The sequence below is a fragment of the Acromyrmex echinatior genome, chromosome 17 (genome assembly GCF_024713525.1).
Source record: "Acromyrmex echinatior isolate Ae372 chromosome 17, ASM2471352v2, whole genome shotgun sequence".
Classification (NCBI taxonomy): Eukaryota; Metazoa; Arthropoda; class Insecta; order Hymenoptera; family Formicidae; genus Acromyrmex; species Acromyrmex echinatior.
Window position 1 is genome coordinate 9671388 of NC_141868.1, and position 22885 is coordinate 9694272.

Genomic DNA, 22885 nt, shown 5'->3' on the forward strand with positions numbered 1-22885 from the left:
ATATTGAAGATGTATAAAATAATTTTACTGTAATATATAATTGACTAATTTATTAAGTACATTTATTTCGCTTCTTTTTAAAAAAACAGTTCTTTCGCGTGCGACGTTTAGAAATTAAAAAATCTGAACTTCTGAGCGTCAAAACACTGAAACTAATATGACAATACAAAATTATCTTGACATGTGTCAACTAACGGCCATGAAAAAGCATCTTTAAGGTGAAATCACACGATGCGGAAAAGTAGAAATACTAAAAGGAGAGATCAACCAAGGTCCGGCATGATGTTGTGAAACCGGAAATCACGTGTCTTGGAAATGCGCGTCAATATATCAATATACCAATTTCGATACATCACGTAACACTATTTGTTTGTTATAACTTTGTTATATCAAAGTTGTAATGAATAATTATTAGAAAAAGTTTATTTTTCGTAAATATAGAATTGTGAATAAAAATTTGTAGACAAAATTGACAAAAACGTGCAAAACATATTAAATTCGAATACAAAAGTTGCTTTCCATTTACACACAGTGATATTAAATCTGAAGTGATATGAATATTTTATATTCAAATAATGACTTTACTACTTGTTTATTTTGATGAAAACTTATCGCATAATAACACAGATTTCTAACCTCATATTTAATGTGAGTTAAGAAGACTTGGTAAAAACACACGGTCTCGAGTTTGTGCAGATTGTTGACAAAAACTCAGTTGAATTGGCAGAATGAAAAAGAAATGTGTATTCAACTGAAGTATGACGTCACAAATGAAAATTACCTAATGTTTTGGTGAGAAAATAGAAAATAACTCAATTTCTCCGAGAATCTATACAAGATTAGTTCGTTTATGCTGCAATTAATCCTATTTATTATTAAATTCTTCTTATAAATCTTGTATTATAATTACAATTTTTAAAAGGTGCGTACAAATGAGAATAATTGCGATAATTTACCAAGATCTAGCAGTTATTAAGGCTCAAACATAATAAAAGAAATTTAAAGACACAATAAAAGGAATTAATAACTGAAGTAGGAAATAGAGAATGAGGAATAATTCAATATGTTTATAATATTATAATAATAATAATAATAATAAAATAATTAGAATCATGCCAATATACAAATCGACACATGTTATACATGTGTAAAAAATGAACTTTATTAACAAATTAGATGTTTTGGTCATCTTCAGTAACAAATTGACGCAATCGAAAAATGTATATTGTAAAGTATGCTAATGTAGAGAATCACAGTGTAAAATTACAATAATTAATGTGGTTCAAATTTAAAATCTTCGTACGTCAATAATAATAAGTTTTTTCAATATATTAAATAAAATAAGGAATGTTACCTTATTCAATATATTAAATAAGAAAATTATTTGAAAATTATTAAACTAATCGATATTATCTTACCAATATTTTCTTGCTTTTTTCACTTTTCTTTTTCTTTTTCTTTCACTCTTTTTGTGAAATTGATTTAATTTCTGGCATTTAAATTTTCGAGGTAAGGGAACTCACCATGACAGGATAACTTTTATATGTTAGTTTTTGTTGTCTCTGAGGAAGGCTCAAAAGTAAGCTGAAACATGTAAGCGCGTTTGGTATAGTAAAGAAGTTTCACGCTTCGTTTGTGCGACGTCTTCTGCGCCTGACTTCTAGTGCCCGTGTTTTATCCAATTTCTTCTAATCGATATTGATGAAATCCTAAGTGATGATTGTACCACCTGAAACATAATGCATAATTTTCTTACTCTTAGTGACTAAACTATAATTAAAGAAAAAATAAAAAAGGGAAACACAAAGAGTATATATTAAACAAATTTATTATAAATTTCTATAAACTTTCAAATAAAAATTATTATAAATTTTATAAAAACTATTAAAAATAAACATTTACATAAATTAAAATGTTTAAATTACAACACATAATGATGCATTGCCATGCTCTTACTAGAATAAGTTATATTTTTTGTCACAGACATTTTTTAAGATGATAATCTCATACGTAATGTATAGTATCGTGAAATAATTTTAGTTTTCAAATTGTGACAAGGTGGAAGAGTGAATGGTATATCTTGGATTTCCATAAAAAGTTTCTTTAAGTTGACGCTTTCTTTGTGATTGTTCATATATTCTTGAAATATTCGAAATTTTGTCTCGATTTGAATGAAAAAAACATAATGTTGCTTTAATAAAAAATAAGATATTATTTTGACGAGCTCTAATGCGCGTTAATGTACTATAGTAATAAAAATTTGCATTTTTATTTCCTATTACAAATACATGCTTTGCATTTTTGTTTTTGAAAATATTCATTATTAAATAATCAGTTATATAATGCAATTTGTTTATATCTATATTGTTTAAAGTAATAGTGCGCGTTTTGCAGTAATTGTAAATCTCTGTGCGAATTGCTGGTCGGATTGTATCGTGAGTATTAGAAGTACGGTTTTGTATGATATTTAAAAATTCTGAAAGATACTCTCGGTTATCTTCTTGGTAACACTACTGTTTTTAATATCTTTTATATATTGAGAAATAGTAATTAATTTTAAATTATTCTTAAATTGAACAACATTTGGTATTACATTTTTTCTTCTGATAGTAGAAAATAGATTTTCTAAGCAATCTTGAGTTAAACGCGATGTTAAAAGAAATAGAAAGTCACAATCATTTATAAGATATTGTGATAAATCAATTACAGTCATGGTTGATAAAATTACAGCACTTTGGAATGGTTTCCAATGACCTTTATCTCCTACAGTTAAGTCTCTGAATAATATTATTACTTCGTTAAGAAAATCTATAACTTCTTTGAACTTTTCATTTTTTAATTTATTTAAAGCCAATGATAACTTTCGGTTAGACATTAAATCAAACCATTGCCGTACAACTGAAATAAACCATGCGGTACTTTGACGTCCATCATTTGGATTGTTATTATATAAAAATCGCAATGCCGAACTAATTTCATTGCTCATAATGCTCATAGCGTAAGATACTTTCATTTTTTGAAAATAAAACTTATTTCCCTCTACGTAATCTTTCTTAACTTTTGGAGTTAATTTTATATCACAATTTTCATCTTCTTTTATTACATCAGATAAGTATGAAGCCCTAACGTCACAAGTTGGCAGATTATACTTGTCAACGAAGTATTGAGGTATTTTGAACACTTTATTCAGCAGAAAACCACGAACAATATTTTTTAATGCATGCGGAACATCCGAATAAAAGTATAATTTGCGATTTGCATCGCAAATATGTTGACAATAATGATTAATCTGTATTCGCGATATTTTTATGATGAATTCCTTCCACATTGACTGATTGTTAGTACTCATATTTGAAATAACAGCTTGAACTGATAAGCCAATATTTTCCGCCTTTGAAATAATTTTGATTATTATTAATTTCAAAACATTTCCTGGGATCGTCGTTCCTGTAAAGTATAATAATATGCCACTGTTTGCTTCCATCTACTAGCCAATCCAGTTAACATGGAACATAATGCATGAGTTGCAATATTCTTTTGTTCTTTCTCTGATATAGTGACATATTCAGTATCGGAACTATGGTCGTAAAATTTTCCCGGTGTAATAGACATTTCATCTAGCACTAACACATAATATTTATCTGTTTGGTTTTTAAATTGAGAAATTAATCTTTAAAAATAAAAAAATTTCCTTACTTATCCCACTGTTAAATTTAAAAGTTTCCAATTTCTTCCTTAAAGTTTTAATATTTGGTAAAGGAAAATTTTGGCGTAACAGTTCATTGTACCCCGTCGTACCACATACAAACTTTAATGAATAAGCTTTTACTAGAGTTTCGTTAGACCAATACGGCATTCTCTTATAGTCATAAAGAAGCAATTTCATCTGATTTTTATCAAAAATCTTTGACAGATCCTTATTAAAACGCACTTCATTTTTTAAACGCTTCAGTTCCTTCTTCAGTTACAAACTTTTTTTTCATTTTAACTTTCAACTGTTCACTTGTTTTTAGCAGCTTCTCCAAATTCTGTGATGTAGTGCAGTGATCAAACGTTAAATATGTCGTAGTTCTGCTTAATGTGTATCCGAATTTAATACAGGTTCTTGGGAGTCTTCAATTGTATCTATCACTAATAAACAAGATAATTTATTATAATATATCAATGCACATTTTGTGCATATGATAAATTTTAAGTGCAATTATCCTTCATAAAGATTTGCAATTATTGATACAATATTACTAAAGATAATATAACTTAATATCAAATTTTGATATTGATAAAAATATTGATATTGATTCAAAATATAAGTGACAAACAAGGTCTTTCTAACATGCGATGAAGTAGTAAACTTAAAAATATGATAGCATTTATAAATAACTTCTTTTTACAATCTACTTTTTATTGATATTTATGAATGTAATCATTAACATGTAATCATTATTACATCCTATTTTATTATTTTATCGTTTGTAAATCATCATTTTTGCAATCATCATAATCAATTTCATTATCTGTTGCATCATGTATGCTATTACTGGCTTCATTTATCTTAAAATCCATTTCATGACCCGATTGCGATGCATCTTCAGCTCCCAGAAAAGTTTCAAATGCATCTATTTATTACAAATATTAACATTTACTACAATACCTTGATACATAAATTTAATGTGCAATTTTAGAAATTGTATTTAATTTCTGATATTTTATACTTAATAAAATGAAATGTCTTAAAATAAATATAATCAAATTATTATTGCAAAAATGTCTGTAAATACATTAATAAAATAAATATCTATAGAAGTTGTAATGAATGAACAAACAATTGTGATAGAATTTCTCCAAATTCTTGCATGTGATTAAATTATAAAAAGTAACATAATTAAGGAAAGACTCTTTCGAGTCTTTCTAAAGTCGAGAGTTTCTAAAATTTTTAACAAAATTTTTAATAAATTATTAATAAATAATATCAACACATACATTAATACATCTGCTTGTATCACATTCAAACATTCACAATTTTTATTCTGAAATGTTTCATTATATGCACCTGTTGCAGCCAAAGCATTCATATGTTTGAAAATTGTAGACACAGCATTTGCTTTCAAACATCTTGGTTTACTGTCTGGGTATGCTTCCCACATATCAGGAGAAAAATGGGCCTGTGAAATAAAATGAATTAATGTTTTACATATCACTCAAATACCCTTGTACAAGAGATTGACTCTGATTGATATTTTCAATATTCTCAAGTAAATCTTAATATCTATTGATTTCATATCAATTGGTATCAAATTAAAATATATTAGGTTTTAATCGATACCAATATATCATATTCAATAGTTTTCAAATATATTAAAATGTATTTTTAAACAATACCAATTGACATGTATTTTAAATATTTTTAAGTTATTGAATTTTGTATTACTGATATTAATTAAAATCTAATAGATTTAAATTGATTAGAAATATGTTGATTCAACTTATTTAAAGTATTAAATTTATTTATTTATCGACTTGTGTAACCGGAATCACTCCTTTCTTATCAAGGTACTTATCTAATATATCATCATATCATTATCATAATATCATTACACATAATTATTTTTACTTACATGACATGAACGCATATTTTCAATATCCAAATCTTCACGGTTAATGTACTTTAACCAAACTTTTCTCCTCTGCCCTCTCGGGATTTGATATATACTCGAAATTCTTTTTTTGAGGAATTTATGCAATAATCCGTACAGCAACTTATCATTTTCAAAACTAAAACATGTTCAAATAATATTTTCATAATAGCACTTTTAGATTAATTTACACAAAATGTATGTATGTATTTATAAATGAATTTTTATGTATGTATATATATATATATATATATATATATATATATATATTATCAAAAGTTCTAGTGATACATTTTCATTGATAATTTTAAGCTTACTTACTGTAAAAGACTCGTCTAAGTTAAATTATTTTTGTGACAACTTAATCGTAAGCAGACGACGCTTCTCTCGCTCTCACATTCGCTTCTTTCAATCTCCCATTCGATTTCACAACATCATGGCAGAGCCAATCACGGATCGAGTCGCATTGGCCGATCTCTCCTTTTAGTATCTCTACGGCAGAATAATCAGCATTATTCTGCGTTATTCCGAATAGCGCTAATTAGTTGTTTCAATGACGCATTCTCTATTCCGCAGCTCTTTTTCGCACCGTATGATTTCACCCTTAGATACTGTTACATACATACTACACATGCATACATACGTGTGGCTGTGACAGTCACGTGACAGTCAATACTTCTAACTTTTCCCACAAGACACGATGACACTAGAATTACATCTGCCGAATTTTCCATGGGTTTTCCTACACCGTGTTTCGAGTCTACTTTTTTCGTGACCGCTTGAATTTGTTCTTATTGCTCCATGAAGAAATTCACGAATCTTGCAACACTATTTCCATCATGCTTTATTCATATTTATAAACAACGTAGAGTTCTTCTTTAAAGTTTGAATTCTTTATATGTGCATCTAGTACGTTAATGAGTTTCTAAATCATTGAAAAATAAAAACGTTCTTTTTGTTTTATTTGTGAAACATATTGTAAATGTATGTAATGTGTAATTAAAGATTTATTATTGATGTATTGAAGAAAAGAATTTGAGAATCTCTCCATTGAACAATTCATAAGGTAATAAAATTCCTTAAAATCATTTTTAGATTATTAGTTTGTTTTTAAAAAGGTATTTTTTGAATTAAATTGTAAATATTAGTTAAAAAATCCATCTGATTATATTTTCAATCACAAAACATTAATCAATGCAAATCTATTAATTTTGAGCAATATTCAAAAATAGTCAAAAGTCCAAATAAGTTTCTGTTACATATTTAATCTACTATTTTATACAAAGTTTAAAATTCCAACATCATGTCAACATTGGAGGATAAAATTTTGGGAGAAAAATTACACTACTACTGCAGCAGTTCTAGTGAAGATGATGGAAATGATTCTGGAGATTCCGATAAAGAATGTGATGATGTCAAATATACTGACAATACTGCACAATATATTGCACCTTCATATTCGGAATGGGATGGAACTTCCAGTAATACAGGACCTAAAGGTGTTATAAAGGTATAATTATACATACATACATACATACATATATATATAGAATTAAAAGAAGTAATTGAAAAGGGTTACGAGCCAAGTACAATAAATTCAATATTAATGATATATTTTGACATAAAAATTACAAGTGAAAAGCGCTATAAGAACAAATGTTTTGACTCCAATTGGATCATTATCAAAAATAATTATTCCAAATTAATATTAATCGTTGTTCCAAAAGAAATATGACTGTACTAAACGAATAATTTTCGCTCGATCAACTACATTTTGTATAACATAAGAGATTAACAATTATGTCTAATAATTTGACTAGTTTAACAACATGACAAACATTTATATATTTTTTAAACAGTTAACGAAAAACGAACTAATATAATTTGATTGTTCTTAACGTCTTTACTTTTATATTTTGTATTTGATAATGACTTGATCGGAGTCGAAACGTATGTAATTATTATAGCTATTATTTTGTTTATTATATTATATTCTTTATTATATATCATTAATACTGAATTTATTGTACTTAGCCCTTTTCAACATTATTTCTTTTAATTTTTATTACTTGAGCCATATTATGTATTTTATATAGATAGTGTTTATTATAATTAAATTTTGATTATAGAAAAATATAAAAATCTAGAAACATCAAATTGAACATATATATACATATATGTTCAATTATGTACAATATATGTACATATATGTTCAATTATGTTCAATATATGTACATATATGTACATATACATACATATTTATTTAAGTTTTATTGTCAATTAAATATTAAACAAATAATATTTGATGTTAATGCGAAATGTGTTCTTGGAAGGATTGGCAGCGATATAAACAGTTAGAAGCAGAAAAACGAGAATCACAAGAGAAAGAAAGACTACAGTTGATCAACAAATTGAGTTTAACATGCCGCAGTGCTTTAGATGAAGAAAAGGAAAAACTGAATGAGACAGATCCAGAGTTGGCAAATTTATTAAGTGATGAATTTCTTCTAGAATATCAGAAACAAAGAATGAAAGAAATGCTTGCAAAAACAGAAAAACTTTTTGGAAGAGTTATCGATTTGGAGAACACAGATCAATTTTTACAAGCCATTGATGGAGAAGACAAATCAATAATTGTTATCGTTCACATTTACGAGGATAATGTATCTGGCTGTGAAGCCATGAATGGATGTTTAATATCTCTTGCAGAAGAATATCCTTATGTCAAATTTTGTAAAATTCTAGGTTTGTTAATTTTGAAATTATATAAAAGTAAAGAAATGTGACTTCCACTGTCGGTTTTTTGTCACTAGATGGTGTTGATGGTCAACACTATCTAGTGACAAAAAATCGCGGATACTTTTTAGATGACCCAATATATATATATATATATGCGCGCGCGCGCACACACGCACGCACGCGCACACACACACACACACACACACACACACACACACACAGAGAGAGGGGGGGGGGGGAGGGTGTTTAATGTAACGGTCCGTACGATTTTTTAGACACTTTCGACAGTTAAAAAAAAATTGAAGGATGAGTATTCATCTATTTTATACAAGCTACACATGCGATAAAAAAATTAAAAACAATTTTTTCATAAGGAAATCAAAGTCATCTTAAATTTTTTAAATAGCATCATACAATTTTTTTTCATAATATTATAGGAGTCTTCAAGACAAATTCAAATTAATAAAAAAAAATTTTTTTTAATTCAATATATGAGCAATAAGAATATTAATACAGCGCGGAAATTAGTGCGCAAATTTCAATATAATTAATGTATACAATAATGTCTACATAGAATATAAATGTACAATAATTGTCTGTACCATCTTATTTAAACGTTTTCTTTCAGTTTTCTTCAAACTATCATCAGCAAATCCATGAATACTTATTGTAGATTTCTTGACAAAATTCTTGTGACAATATTGAAATTCAAAATCTATGTAAAACTGAGGATGAGCATTTCCCTACTTTCTAGTTGGAAATAGCCGTAATTTGTCTCTTCGTTAAAAAGCTAATTGACTGACTAAAGAACAAATTATACAAAGAAATTAATTACATTGTTGTGTTTTCAATATATTGTACTACTCACCTTCATTCTCCATAGATCACAATTCCAAATTTAGGAAGTCAAGTTATGTAAAGCAATGGTAACGAGAAATATAAGACTTAATTTTACATTATACGATATAAAATTATAACATATGTTATCCCAATGGGAATCAGACAAGTAATAACCGTCAAAATTTTATTCTGTGAGCCACGTCCATAGAGAATAATACGTTATGATAAGTCAAACTAATCTAATGTCAATATTTAAAAACAAAAAAATTAACTAAAGGCGAATACATAAAGTCACTATTTGAATCTTTCCAAAATGCTCACATACGAATGGTGCAGAAATTCTGTATCTGATTAAAAATCAAAGTAAATTCAAATTATTTGATTAAATATTAAATATTATTTTAAATATTTAGCATTTCTGACATGAGTCTCTTACTTAATTTTCTTTCTATGTTCAAGATTTTTATATTTTCCCATTCAAAATCTGCTGATGATGGTTTGAAGAAAACTGAAACATTCAAATAAGATAGTACAGACAATTATTGTACATTTATATTTTATGTAGACATTATTAGTTATTTATATTGACATTTGTGCACCAATTTCCGCGCTGTTAATGCTCTTATTGTCCATACATTTTATTATATTTTTTAATTTTGAGAGCCCGATTAAACATTTAAAATTTTGTATTTTTTTCATTCTTTTATCGCATTTTATTGCAGCCTATACAAAACAGATGAATATTCATCTGTTAAATTTGTTTTTTAACTATCAGAAATATCTTAAAAATCATGCATTACGCTAAACACTATATACATGTACATAATTATATAGTGTGTATATATACAGGGTGTTCCGTAAATTTTGGCCAATCGCTTTTGTGTAGATAGAGCGGACTAAACTAAGTCGAAAAGTCCTCTACCATTTTGCAATGTTCGCAACAATTAATAAGATATTAATTAAGATACTAAAAATTGCCAGATATTGATCTTGAATAATTTTTTATTAAAATACTATCAACTTTACAGAAAAACTGCAAGAGACAAAAATCATTTATTTTCTTCTCATAGAACTCTAAAAATTTTTTCAGAATTTTTGATCAACTTTTTAGTACTGCATTTCTTATTTTTATCAACATGAGAAAATACGGTATTAAAAAATTCTTAAAACTTTATGTAAATAAAGCAAATTTTGATTATGGTCCAAAGTAAAAATTGTCGATCCAATGAAATGAGCAGAAAAAATCAAAATTACACGTAACAAATATTGAAATGGCGATTTTTTTTTAATTTGGACCGTAATCAAAATTTACGCAGAATAAGTTTATAGCGCATTCAATTTCGAGCAAATTAAAAAAAAACATTAAAATTGGTTAAAAATTAATGCGTCGAATTTTTTCGTTTACTGTGCAGGGTTTTAAGAATTTTTCTTTTAAATAATCTTTTGGCAGCTGTCAAATTATTATTGATCGATATTCCATTTAAAAAAGTGCAGGTGACCTTCATATCTTTTTGACGTCTCTACCAGAAAAAAAAACATGACCAAAATATGTCTCCCTCAAAACCGTTACACTTTCATTTGAAATTTTTTTATATCATCAAAAATAAGCGAGATATTTCAGATGGTTCAGATGGATTAAGACGAAGCGCTCTTTCTCCCTCCTTGCGCACCGCCGTCGCCACCACTCGATTGTGGGCCGTCCTACGAATTCGCGCGGCGCGGCTTAACCGCATATTGGCTTAGACGTTTCCTTTTTTAATTCGAAAACTACAGCGAGTATCTCAAAATAAGAATTTTTTGTTCCTTTTAATCCATTCTCCACCCCCAATGTGGCCCCGACCCATCTTAAGAGACACCCTGTATATATATTAATATATATATAAATTAAAATATTTTAAATTATATTTAAGTTTCACACTTTGTAAGTAAACAGTAAGATCTTTTATTCTTATTTATCTTTAAACAGAACTAATTTTAGCATAAAATGTTTACATTTTTTTATATCAATATTCTTCAGAATTTCAGAAAAAAATTTCATATAATTTAAATATTGAATTGATCAGAAAGTTCGTATTTTTTTTTAGTTCAAAATTATAGAATATATTTGTTGTTATACCATTCAATAGAGCAAAATTTTAGCTTAGAAAAATTTTTTTTTAAATTGTGGTACGATGATTTTTAACGAAGTTATGAGCAATTAAAGTCAAAATGTTCCTTTTATTTAATTCATGATAACTTAGTAACAAAAAATCTTAGGAATATTTAAAAAAAACGATTTTGTAAGGAAAACTTTAAGCTTTCACTTGAAAAGCCGAAAATTTTCGCTAATTTTTTTGGGCAAATGATAGATCCAAAGTTAGAAGAAAATTTTCCATCTTTTACAGTTTGTAGTTTTCTATATGTAAAAATTACTAAATTCACAGAAACTCAAAAAAAACACAGTAATCTTTCGAAAGTAGATTTCAAGCTTTAAAATTGTTTTTTTTTTTAATTTAAATTTCGTTTTTTTTTTTTAATTTAAATTTCGTTTTTTTTACAAACATATATATTGTAAGATACAATTTTGTACTAAAAAAAAATGGCACGAACTTTCTGACCCTATATATTATATTTTTTTCATATATTTTTTGTAATTTTTTTTAGGTTCAATTGCAGGTCTCAGCAAACAATTCAAAAAATTTGGTGTACCAACATTGCTGGTGTACAAAAATGGACAAGTAATAGGAAACTTCATTCATGTTACGGATCATCTGGGAGTAGATTTTTATTCATCAGACGTGGAAGCATTCCTTATCGAACATGGAATTCTCGCTGATAAAAATTGCATACCTCTTATTGTTTTGAAGAATGAAAATAAGGTTTCCGATAGCGAATAAAAAGTTATTCTGTTTAAGATAATTCATTAATATATTTTAATAAATCAAAATAACTTACTTAATAACACTTACACCATACAATATTTATCAAGAGTTTATTCAATACAATAAGATGTAAATGCAAAATATATTTATTTTTGAGCCATATATATATATATATATATATATATATATATATATTGCTTTAATTATTAAATCTTCCATTTATTTATAAAACTATTTCAACATATCCAAGATATGTTTTTTCTTCTTTATTGCATTGCAGAGCTGTGAATAGATCAATAACACCTGATCATATTCTGTATCCTTCATATTGTCGTACAGCTTCTTTAAATCTTCCTTCTGGCGAATTTCATCTGTAACCATTTTTAATTTCTTTTCAACTAATTGATGTAATATTTTAAAAGCATCAACGGTAGTTGAAGTTTCTTTGAACATTCTGATTGTGCAAGAAAGTTTTGTTATCTTTGCTTGTAACTCTGCAACTTGTGCCTGCAGCAATAAATAACCTGTCTTTTCTAAATATGCTTGGTTCATATCTTCATATTTCAGCTTGTTCCACTTGTCCATTAAGTATATATATTTCAGCAAGTCATTTTCACATTGCAGAATCAAATCCTCAATTTTATTTTTCCATTGTACTGCTGGCACATCGGAATATTCGAAGAATTTGTTATGTGTCTTACAGTCATTCTTTGACGTTTCCTTAATATTTCCTCCTAAGGCTTCATATCTTACAACACATAGATATTAAGATATTTTATTAATCATCATATAAGTTAATATTGTTACAGAACTTAGTATATACTTATTAAAATTTTTTTATATATAAAAAAATCACAAAACACTTACTTCAGTATCGTATCATGTATTATTTCTCGTAACATTGTCTCGATGCAGCATTTCACTTCTAATTTTTCATCGGAATTTAAGTGACATGATGGTAAATCACAAATTCCCAAAAGTATCAATTTATCTTGCATATATTTGGTTGTCGAAGGAAGATGCATATACTTATCCAACTCATGAATTGAAAGCAACATTTGTAATTTGCTAGCTGTGCTTTTAGAAAAAATATCTTTGGGATTCAAAGATGCTTTCTTTATACACTGATAGATAATGTTAATTTTGACATGTTCACTTATACTTTCTTCGCATAATACTAACAACTTTATTGTTTTTTCGATCGCAGTTATTTCCTGGGTTATTACAAACTTATTGTTACTTCTTATAGTACTGGAATAATTGTCTAACAAACTTTGCAATGAATTTACTCTATCAATTAATCTGCCACTGGATTGGGAGATTGCAGAAATACTGGAAATATCTGAAAAAACAAAGGAAAATCATGAAAAATATGATATTTATAAATAGTTCTTTATGTCCGCAATGTATATTTTTAATAATTGTAAAATTTATTAATTAAATAATTTAGTAATGTTCACAATACCTCAAATTTTAATATAACGATAAAAAGAGGCACATAAGAGTCAATTCTTTAAAATGTAAAGTATAAAAAATTCTTAATAGGAACTAAATACATACATAATAGAAACAGAGATATCATTACATTTCGGCTCCTAGATTGAGCCATCTTCAGATATTATCATATTCATACTTTGAATTAGTTATCATTGTCAGAAACATAAAAACCATGATGGAATATGTTCCAGTTTGTAGCGATCCTGATGAATACTTTAGATAACGTCAATTACTTACAAACAATTTGACCGATTGTTAGGAATTTCATGATTTAATTAAAAAAAAAACAAATTCGTTCACCAATAAATAACTGAATAAAATAAAATATACTTTGAAAAAAGTTATCTTTTTTAAATTCTGTAAAAAGCAAGCAATAACATCATCTTGATAAAATACTCATCAACGTGATCGCAGTTAAGCCTGTTTTACAATGTGCTTTTTGTTTCCAGTTTCTTGCTTTTTGCTATTTTTTTACATCTTGTCTTTTTGCTTATTCGATTTTTGTTTTATATCGTCTGAGATAAGAGTTATGGCTATTCTACAATGTGCTTTTTATTTTCTATTTCTTGTTTGTCTTATTGGCAAGAGACAAACAGCAAGAAACAAAGAGCACATTGTAGAATTAGCCTTAACGAACTTCGAAAGAAACAAGAAATACATAGCAAAAAAAACAATTCAAACATCGATAAAACGGTTGCAAAAAAATTAAAAGCAAAAGATAAAAAACAAGAAACAGGAAACAAAGAGTACATTGTAGAATAGGTTTCGTTTCATGTTTTTGTGTCAAAATCGTGAATTTGTTTTAGAGCAGAGAATTTGTTTTAAAGTAGCGAATTTAAGACCGCAACGCGTGCTTGCATCGCAGTATTTCGTGACTGATTGATTTCCTAATCTCAGTAGCCAACTTTAACTTAATATCTCGGTTCGTGAGGTAGAGCGACGCTTTTTTTCTTGTAGAATCTTTATTTTTACGCATTGATTGAGTCTATTTTTATCAAAATTTGAAGTGACCGGTGTATTGTGAACCTTTATCAATAATTTGTTTAATCACATCTACTTCAACTTCCTAAAAGTAAAAATATCACTTACCCGATAATTGATGCAATTCGCTAAAATAACTCATATTTGATATTCTTATTAATCATTTAAACTGCAGGAGAACAAATACACATTAATGATAATTAATACTTCAGTAATTATTTAGAATACAGTCCTCCTCTCTGATTTTGATAAAATTAGGCTCATTCGACGCGTTTTTGCACAAAACGAAAGAATCTGTAAGAAAAAAACGTTAGAACGGTTCTCCGCGAACCGAGATATTAAGCGTTAAAATTGACGACTACTTGTCGTTGAACAAATTGTTTGTCAAGCAGAGAATATGTTCGTACGTACATGTCGCTGCATCTCGTTGATGACAGATTTCCTAACCTTTATAGTTATCAACTTTAACGCTTAATATCTCAATTCGCGGAGTCGTCCTAACATTTTTTCTTACAGATTCTTTCATTTTGTGCAAAAACGCGTCGAATGAGTCTAATTTTATTAAAATCGGAGGAAAGAATCATATTCTAAATAATTACCAATACTTCTTTCTCCTTTTTATTATAGATATTTATTATAAATATTCGCTACTTTTAAGGAATAATATTTTAATGTTCCAATAATTTGGATTAAATCAGATTAAACCGTTTTGCTTATTGAAAGTAGCTCCGTTCAGCACACTGCAGAACAAAACAGTTTTGAAACCGTTTTGATTGAGTGCATTCAAAACAATTGCTCACTGAGCTCTTAGAGCTCTTTCGTTTGATTGGCATATTCCGTTAGATCCTAAAATATAGACCAATCGGATGAAAGAGCGCGAAGAAAACTTCCAACAGTTGCAAAATAAACGTTCTGCTGAACAGAGCCAATCTCAATGCCCTTATCCTGTTGAACATCGATTGCTGTTTGATTTCTAAATCCTAACCTTTCCAAGTTGTTGATTAGACACTTCATTCGAGGGGATCATAAATTGGTTGGATCAGGATTTAATTTATAAAATCTATTATATATATATATATATCGAACTGATATGACGACTTAATAAATAAAAAGAAATGTTTATTATAATATATTGTAATTTAATTGTGGCATGAATTCATCAGCTGTCTTAGTGTCTTTATGCGTTATTCGCATCGAGATTTGTGATTCGGAGTTAGAAGAGACCACCAGTAAGCATAAACATTTCTTGAATGTAATATTTATTACAATTATCAATATAAATAATTTTTAATGTTTCTGTATATTGATATGATTGCTTTATATAGTTAGAATATTTTTGTAAAAGGCAACCCTAATTTCTTTTGTGATCTTTTAACAAATCGATAACGATAAAGTAATTGATAATGATATGATAATTATAAGTAATAAATATAATATCATAGGTACAATGGCTGCAAAGAAAACGAGAGGTTGCAGAGAATCAAGGGATATCAATATTGAGACTTATACAAATAAGACAGAGACTACATCCCCATTATTATCAAACCAAAGCACAAGTAAATCTCATTCGTTCTCGAGAACTAATTCCGAAGAGACATCATTTGTAAATTCTAATCATATCGCGAGTTCTACTCCGGCAGAGATAACTGGTGCTGCTGCTTGCACCTCACCTGATCAAATAAGCTTTATCTCCGGAAATCCCTTTGTTGAAGTTACAAAAGGCATCCTTCATCTCTTTAAGGAGGAGTAAGTCACTTCCATCTTGCTTTGAGTCATTCCAAATTATATGATTTGTATGGATATATTGCATCTTTAAATTACACTACTGTTCAAAAGTTTCAGCACACTCTCTATTTATGGAGAAGTTTTGTAATATAAAAAACAAAATATGTATACAGTATATATATTACATTTGTATTGCGTTTTTTAATTTGTTGTATTATATATTCACTAAAACTGGCAAATAGTATATATTCTTTTTTAGATTTATTACTTCTCCAAATCTAATCTTCTTAGGTTTTAATAACAAAGTCAAATTCTTAATATTCTATCAATAAGTTTTTTAAATATCTTAATCAAAAACTTGTGTGTAACTTGATGCTTAATATCTGTGAGAATATTATTTATATACCACTTTCTTAAATATTTATCCATGTCCAGTACAAAATTTGAAATTGATATCTTTTTCCAACTTATATACACCTCTATCATATTTGTTCATTTGAAAAATTATTAATTGTAATTTCCATTTATTTTTTAGCATGCTTGAAAATAAGAGAGTATATCATATTATTCTATATTTATTCCATAATAATTCCATATTTTATATGTAAAAATAAAATTATCATTGAAAATATAAAATGCGCTGAACTTTTGAACGGTAGCATATAAGTATTGGAAAAGAAAATTGTTCAATTATTAAATAAAATCATATTCTTCAGCTAATGTCATCCATGGTATTTATCTAAGAATTCTCAATTGAAACTTCATTAAATATATGCTGTTAAATATTGGAAAACTGCAATAATTGTTAATATAATGCATAACTTCTCTCAACAACAACTTCTCTTTCCATTAAGAAAAAGTGAATTCTGATCAAGTGGGAGTTTTGTATACAATTAGCAACTTGAAAATATAATATCAATTACTCACGATTTTACCTTCTGATTACAGTGAATTGACTGAAATGCATTGCGCCGCGGATCGCAGTCATACTATCTGTATTCTGTCGGTACCAGCAACAATGACTTGTCACGATCTTTTAACTTTCACAGCAGCTTGTCATCAAGATATACAATACTTTAGAATCCTCAGAGACGGCAGTCCAAATCAATATATGGCTCTGATCACCTTTAGATCATCGGTGAGCGAACAGATGTTTGGAGTAATACAACATACTTTCAGTTTTGATAAATTAAAACAATTAGTTTATATATAAAATTTACATAATGTTCATAATTTACATAATATTCATTAAATTTCCAGTAAAGTAATGTCATTAAATTTCTAATAAAGTAATGTTCAGCACAAAAAATTAATTAAAAATATAAGGGTCAAATCCTGGCTGAGATAATATTTTTCGCAATAAGTTCTTTACCGAATTAATTTAGAGGGGATTATTTCACATATAGGAATATCCGAATGTTTCGGCGCCTTATCATATTTATATTATTAGCATCTCAAAGCGATTGTGCTTAATGTCTGAATGTTTCGGCGCACAGTCACATCTGAGATAATTAAAAGTAAGAGGTAAAAAGAGTTACGAGCCAATGCTAGTTCTTAATTGTTAATATTTAATGTCTTGTAAAATATAAAATTTAAACAAATGTTTCGTCCTTACATTAGGACCTTTTCAATATAAGCAAATCTTACATTACATGCTACGTCTATACATCTCTATCTTACATCATTAGTCAAATCTTACAACATTCTAATTAATTTTCGATCTTTCTAATTGTGCAATTGACAATAATTTCCATATTTCTTTATCATGAATTGATTGCCCAGCAATTTATTATTTGGTATCTTATAATCTAGTTCACGTTTTTATCTATATTTAGTAAATCGACCTAAATTTTTTTATTATAAAACCATTATAATATTCTTAATATAATATATTTATATATTATATAAATTACATTTATATATAAATATAATATAAATATAATAAATTTTAAGAAAATTAAATTTAAATTAAGAATATATATTATATTTATAACATTTAACTTTGAATAATAAATACAATATAGGGCAAGTAAGAGTCTAACATATAAATTTATATTCAATCAAGAAATTATAAATTTGAAATTATTATGTAATAATCGATTATAATATATATCTTTCGGCCTTAAGATTAGGCCCTCTTCAGATATATTAGGTGTTGGAATTAATTCGTAGCGTTTTACAAGTGATGGGAAGTACTTTCATTAATGTATTTTTTAATGCTCATGTGAAATAAATAACATTCTTTCATTAAAAAACGCTACGAATTAATTCCAACACCTAATACTAAACGCAATGATGTTACTACATTAAACCAATATTGATAGTCATGGAATTCGATGTATACGTATGTCGAGAGGATGAAAGTTGAACTGAGGAAACGAAATTGCTCGCCAAAAGATTGGAAAGGTTGGAGAAGACGCAAATATATTACTGAATCTCAATACAGATATTTATCTTATAGTGATGGGTTACTCTCGAGGGCTTATGCTCTGCCAAAAATTCATAAACCAAACTGTCACTTTAGTATTATTGCGTCATCTATAAGCAGTCCGTTATATACCTTAGTCTCCTTTCTACATAACATAATTATTGAGTCAATTCTAAAAGCGGAGAGCTATATAAAAAACAGTTTCCAACTTGTTGATAAACTAAGAGGAATGAATATAGATGATAATTATGAACTAATTTCAGACGTGACATCACTTTTTACGAATACTTTTTTCGGATTGACATAGCCTGGAGTGTGTTAATGACAACTGGAATTTTATCAGAAAAATGTAATTTACCAAAAACGGAGTTCTTAATTTTAAATTCCACGTATTTTGTATTTGATAATATTATTTATAAATAGAATATTGACGATCATGGGCTCTCCTTTGTCACCTATCATTGCTGACTTGATAATGCAAAGATTAGAAAGAATAGCATTGAGTTTATTTAATGATCATGTTCTTTTTTATATCCGATATGTCGATGACTTATGTGCTGCACTATGTATCTGAGGTTCTCACTTTTTTGGAATGCTTTAATTTGTTTCACTCACGTCTCTAATTCACTTTGGAGATTGAAGGAAATTCATTAAATTTTCTAGACATCCAAATCATGATTAAAAACAATCTCGTAACTTTGGATTGGCATTATAAACTTAGTTTTTCGGATAAATTTTTGAATTTTTTCTCCAATCATCCATTTTCTCAGAAAAGAGGTGTAATCTTCAGTTTGGTGGATAGAGCTATTTTACTGTCAGATTCAGAATTCCGCGAGAAAAATGTAATACTAATAATTGACATTTTATTGAATAATGACTGTCCACTAAAACTCATTTTTGATACAATTAATAAGAGACTAAAAAGCATCAAAGTTAGAGGTGCAGCGTTTGTTGATCGAGTTAATGATAACGAGGATTCATCGGTTGTTTCGATCATAGATTTTATTCCTTGACTGAAAAATTTAATAAGTTTAATAGGAACGATATCAAGATATCTTTTTTCAGTTCGAATTAACTACAAAAATATAAAATATCAAAGTACATAAGGATTCCTCACTTCTCGAAAAATAATGTAATTTATAAGACTAAGCAATAATTGTGAAGCATATGTAGGACAGACGGGGAGACAGCTAAAAACTTGAATTTCGGAACATCAAAATCATATATGCTAATACGTCTTCCCGTTCCGTTATATATTTATAACTGATTATAGAGTGAAACTAGAACATGTTTTGGAGTAAATCCTTGATCAAGAACTATGTTATAATAAACTGTTAGTTTCAGAGATGCTACATATTAAACGATAAAAAAAGTCTTAATCTTCAAATACTGATACTGAGAGCTACATAAAGCGTACATTCTGATTGTAAACAAGATCTGACTTTGCATTACTAAGATCACATTCGATTGATTATTTTTCGTTTAATCAGTGTGGGACCACGTGACAGTCACAAATCTCAAATTTTGTTCCGTGACTGATACAATTATTTATAATCACTGACTAATATATTCTGACGAGCATCGTACTAACGAAGTATAATTCTTTTGAATAATTGGTGAGTGTTCTATCGAAGTGACGTATTTGCTTGCTTCATAATTAAATATAATTAATTTAATTTATTTGTATTAGAGTATAATGAAATTCTTTTCAATCGATCTTCCAATCTTTTGGCGAGCATTTTCGTTTCCTCAGTTCAACTTTCATCCAGTCTCTCGACATACGTACATCGAATTCCATGACTACCAATACTGGTTTAATGTAGTAACATCATTGCGTTTAGTATCTGAAGAGGATCTAATCTTAAGGCAAAAACATGTTATAATCGATTATTATATAATAAGTTCAAATTTGTAACTTCTTGGTTGAATATAAATTTATATATTAGATTCTTAAACTTATCCTATATTGTATTTATTATTTATTGGTATAAAGAGTCCTTTATTATCATTAATCTAACTTTGACCGATTATTGGCGTTCTCTATCATATTTATGTAAATTAAAAATATGTTATTCAAAATAAGATAAACTTTTATTTTATGCATTTCAGAGCGCAGCAAGCGAGTTCTACGAAACTTTCAATGGTGCTCCCTACAACTCTCTAGAACCAGATGTGGTTTGTCACATGGTATTTGTATCCCGAGTCGAAATAGGGAACAATGGAATGCCCTTAAGTGGACACACAGAGTTGCCATCATGTCCCGTTTGTCTTGAAAGAATGGATGAGAGTGTGGATGGAATCCTGACGATATTGTGCAATCATACTTTCCACTCCAGCTGCCTCGTTAAATGGGGTGACACATCCTGTCCAATTTGTCGATACGCTCAAACACCAGAGCCACTAGCAGATAGTCGTTGCATGGAATGTGGTAAATGTTTATCTAATTGCTTTGAATTGTTTAAACTTGAATTTAATTTAATAAGATATACAATTTTTTAAAAGAAATTTTAAGAAATTATTTCAAATTATTTGATTAAATTTCACATTGTATAATAATATTTGGCACATTTTGCATTCTTTTAGAAAAAGATATGGTTTCGTTGGAAATGATTGTGTGGAATCTTCTATCATGTTAGAGGCCTCTTTTAATATGCTTTGCACGAATATCTTTAGTTGCAGATGCCAGCAATGATGCTTTATGGATTTGCTTGATCTGTGGTCACATAGGCTGTTCGCGTTATCATCAAGGTCATGCGTTTGAACACTACCGAGATACACACCATTGCTACGCGATGCAGTTAGGCAACAATCGCGTCTGGGATTACGTAGGCGACAATTTTGTGCATCGATTATTACAGGACAAAGATGGTAAAATGGTAGAAGGTGGCTGCTCAACAACCAAGAGTGAGGGTGCCGCTGTGGAGGATAAGGTAGATTCAGTACAGTTAGAATTCACGTATTTGCTAACGTCACAGTTGGAAACGCAACGACAATACTATGAAGAGAGGCTCAATCGTTCAGAACAACGCTCCATAGCAGAGCTTACCGAGCTGAGAGATAAATTAGAACAAGTGCTTGAGGAAAATTCACAACTCAAGGTACATAATTCTTAAAAACAATAGTAAAATGTATGTATATTACCTTGTCTTCTTCTTTTCGCCTCTCCTTCTTTTTCTTTTATTCTATCCTTATTCCTCTTTCTTTCCTTTTCTTTTTTTGCTTTCTTATTTTTTCCTTCTCTATTTTTCTTTACTCCTTTTAATTATACTATGAAGAAAATGTTTCTTTATTTTAACAGAAACAATTCACAACGTTTAATCGCGACAAGCAGACGTTGGACAAGCGTCTACAACATTCTACCAATAAATTGGCACAAATTCAAGCGGAATTAACAGAAGAAAAAGATCTGCGAAAGGCTCTAGAATTGAATCAGACTTCGTGGCAGACAAAATACAAGGCATTACAAGATGAACTGTCCGCCAAAGAAGCAGAGATCACTGATTTAAAAGAGCAGAATCGAGATCTCATGTTTTTTCTTGAGGCTCAAAAACAAATTGATGAATCCGTCGATCGAGATGAGATCGCTACTGGTCGTATTGTTATTCCTCCAAGCCCTAAAAACGAGAAATCATTCGGATCTCGCGGACGTAAAAAAAAGCATTAACTAGATCAAAAATTGGAGGACTAAATCCAAGAATCGTGAGACTTAGAGACGATTTCTCTGAAAAGTGAGGCCGGATCTCTTTAGATCCGTCGCGCCAGAAGAAAGAAAAAAACTTCATTAAAGCTCATTAAAAATTCTTTTGATCTATTTAAACCTAAATCTTTTCCAATTATCATTTGAGAATTTTCTTCATCAATATGCAAAACAAAATGCAAAATGCAATATTCTGAATTAGAAGAACGATTATAGCAAGGAAAAAACGCCATACATAAAAAAAGTGTACTGAAGTTAATTTTTAAAATGTGCGAAGAAGAACGTTACGATTTTACTAAATTATTATTTACTTTTTATTTAATTTACAGATATACTAATATAAGTTTAAGGCTATTGATTTTTTACTACATTAGTGCATCTTTATTGGATTGCAATTATCAGAAGCGAGAAATTATATAAATTTTCTTTATGTATTATATTTCTTTATGTATTATATTTCAAAATAAATTAATTGTTTCATATA

General features: G+C 28.4%; 3 protein-coding genes across 11 annotated transcripts; 2 read left to right on the top strand and 1 right to left on the bottom strand.

The window, feature by feature from the left end:
* Positions 1-1137: 1137 nt before the first annotated feature.
* Positions 1138-15332, bottom strand: LOC105154755 (uncharacterized). 9 transcript variants are annotated; one of them, XM_087415182.1, is made up of 8 exons: positions 15203-15332; positions 14660-14720; positions 12941-13415; positions 9241-12821; positions 5955-6125; positions 5616-5772; positions 5051-5162; positions 1138-1729 (listed from the first exon to the last, which is right to left on the bottom strand). In XM_087415182.1, the coding sequence occupies exons 2-4, from the start codon at positions 14691-14693 to the stop codon at positions 12305-12307; spliced, it is 1026 nt and encodes a 341-aa protein (XP_087271308.1). In that variant the 5' UTR covers positions 14694-14720; positions 15203-15332; the 3' UTR covers positions 1138-1729; positions 5051-5162; positions 5616-5772; positions 5955-6125; positions 9241-12304. The 9 variants fall into 9 exon arrangements, 8 of the variants coding, with proteins under 8 accessions (XP_087271308.1, XP_011068791.1, XP_087271306.1 ...); XM_011070489.2 differs by having other exon boundaries at positions 15151-15317; XM_087415180.1 differs by having other exon boundaries at positions 14660-14845; positions 15151-15317.
* Positions 6559-12110, top strand: LOC105154738 (phosducin-like protein 1). Its single transcript, XM_011070457.2, has 4 exons — positions 6559-6699; positions 6920-7143; positions 7967-8378; positions 11856-12110. Exons 2-4 carry the CDS (start codon positions 6937-6939, stop codon positions 12086-12088), a joined length of 852 nt encoding a protein of 283 aa, XP_011068759.1. The 5' UTR covers positions 6559-6699; positions 6920-6936; the 3' UTR covers positions 12089-12110.
* A 63-nt stretch (positions 15333-15395) lies between the features above and the next one.
* LOC105154788 (BRCA1-associated protein) lies at positions 15396-22885 on the top strand. Its single transcript, XM_011070511.2, has 6 exons — positions 15396-15780; positions 15994-16297; positions 17225-17414; positions 20814-21132; positions 21378-21802; positions 22003-22885. Exons 1-6 carry the CDS (start codon positions 15702-15704, stop codon positions 22366-22368), a joined length of 1683 nt encoding a protein of 560 aa, XP_011068813.1. The 5' UTR covers positions 15396-15701; the 3' UTR covers positions 22369-22885.

What these genes read in the sequence shown, in the direction of transcription:
- LOC105154738 (XM_011070457.2), top strand. Translation starts at nt 6,937, where the DNA reads ATGTCAACATTGGAGGATAAAATTTTGGGAGAAAAATTACACTACTAC. An exon ending in GACCTAAAGGTGTTATAAAG is followed by an intron (nt 7,144 to 7,966) that starts GTATAATTATAC and finishes TGTTCTTGGAAG; the next exon opens with GATTGGCAGCGATATAAACA. An exon ending in CAAATTTTGTAAAATTCTAG is followed by an intron (nt 8,379 to 11,855) that starts GTTTGTTAATTT and finishes AATTTTTTTTAG; the next exon opens with GTTCAATTGCAGGTCTCAGC.
- LOC105154755 (XM_011070476.2), bottom strand. Translation starts at nt 13,682, where the DNA reads ATGGCTCAATCTAGGAGCCGAAATGTAATGATATCTCTGTTTCTATTA. An exon ending in GATATCTCTGTTTCTATTAT is followed by an intron (nt 13,416 to 13,633) that starts GTATGTATTTAG and finishes TTGTTTTTTCAG; the next exon opens with ATATTTCCAGTATTTCTGCA. An exon ending in ATACATGATACGATACTGAA is followed by an intron (nt 12,822 to 12,940) that starts GTAAGTGTTTTG and finishes ATGTGTTGTAAG; the next exon opens with ATATGAAGCCTTAGGAGGAA.
- LOC105154788 (XM_011070511.2), top strand. Translation starts at nt 15,702, where the DNA reads ATGAATTCATCAGCTGTCTTAGTGTCTTTATGCGTTATTCGCATCGAG. An exon ending in CTTCATCTCTTTAAGGAGGA is followed by an intron (nt 16,298 to 17,224) that starts GTAAGTCACTTC and finishes TTCTGATTACAG; the next exon opens with TGAATTGACTGAAATGCATT. An exon ending in TAGTCGTTGCATGGAATGTG is followed by an intron (nt 21,133 to 21,377) that starts GTAAATGTTTAT and finishes GAATATCTTTAG; the next exon opens with TTGCAGATGCCAGCAATGAT.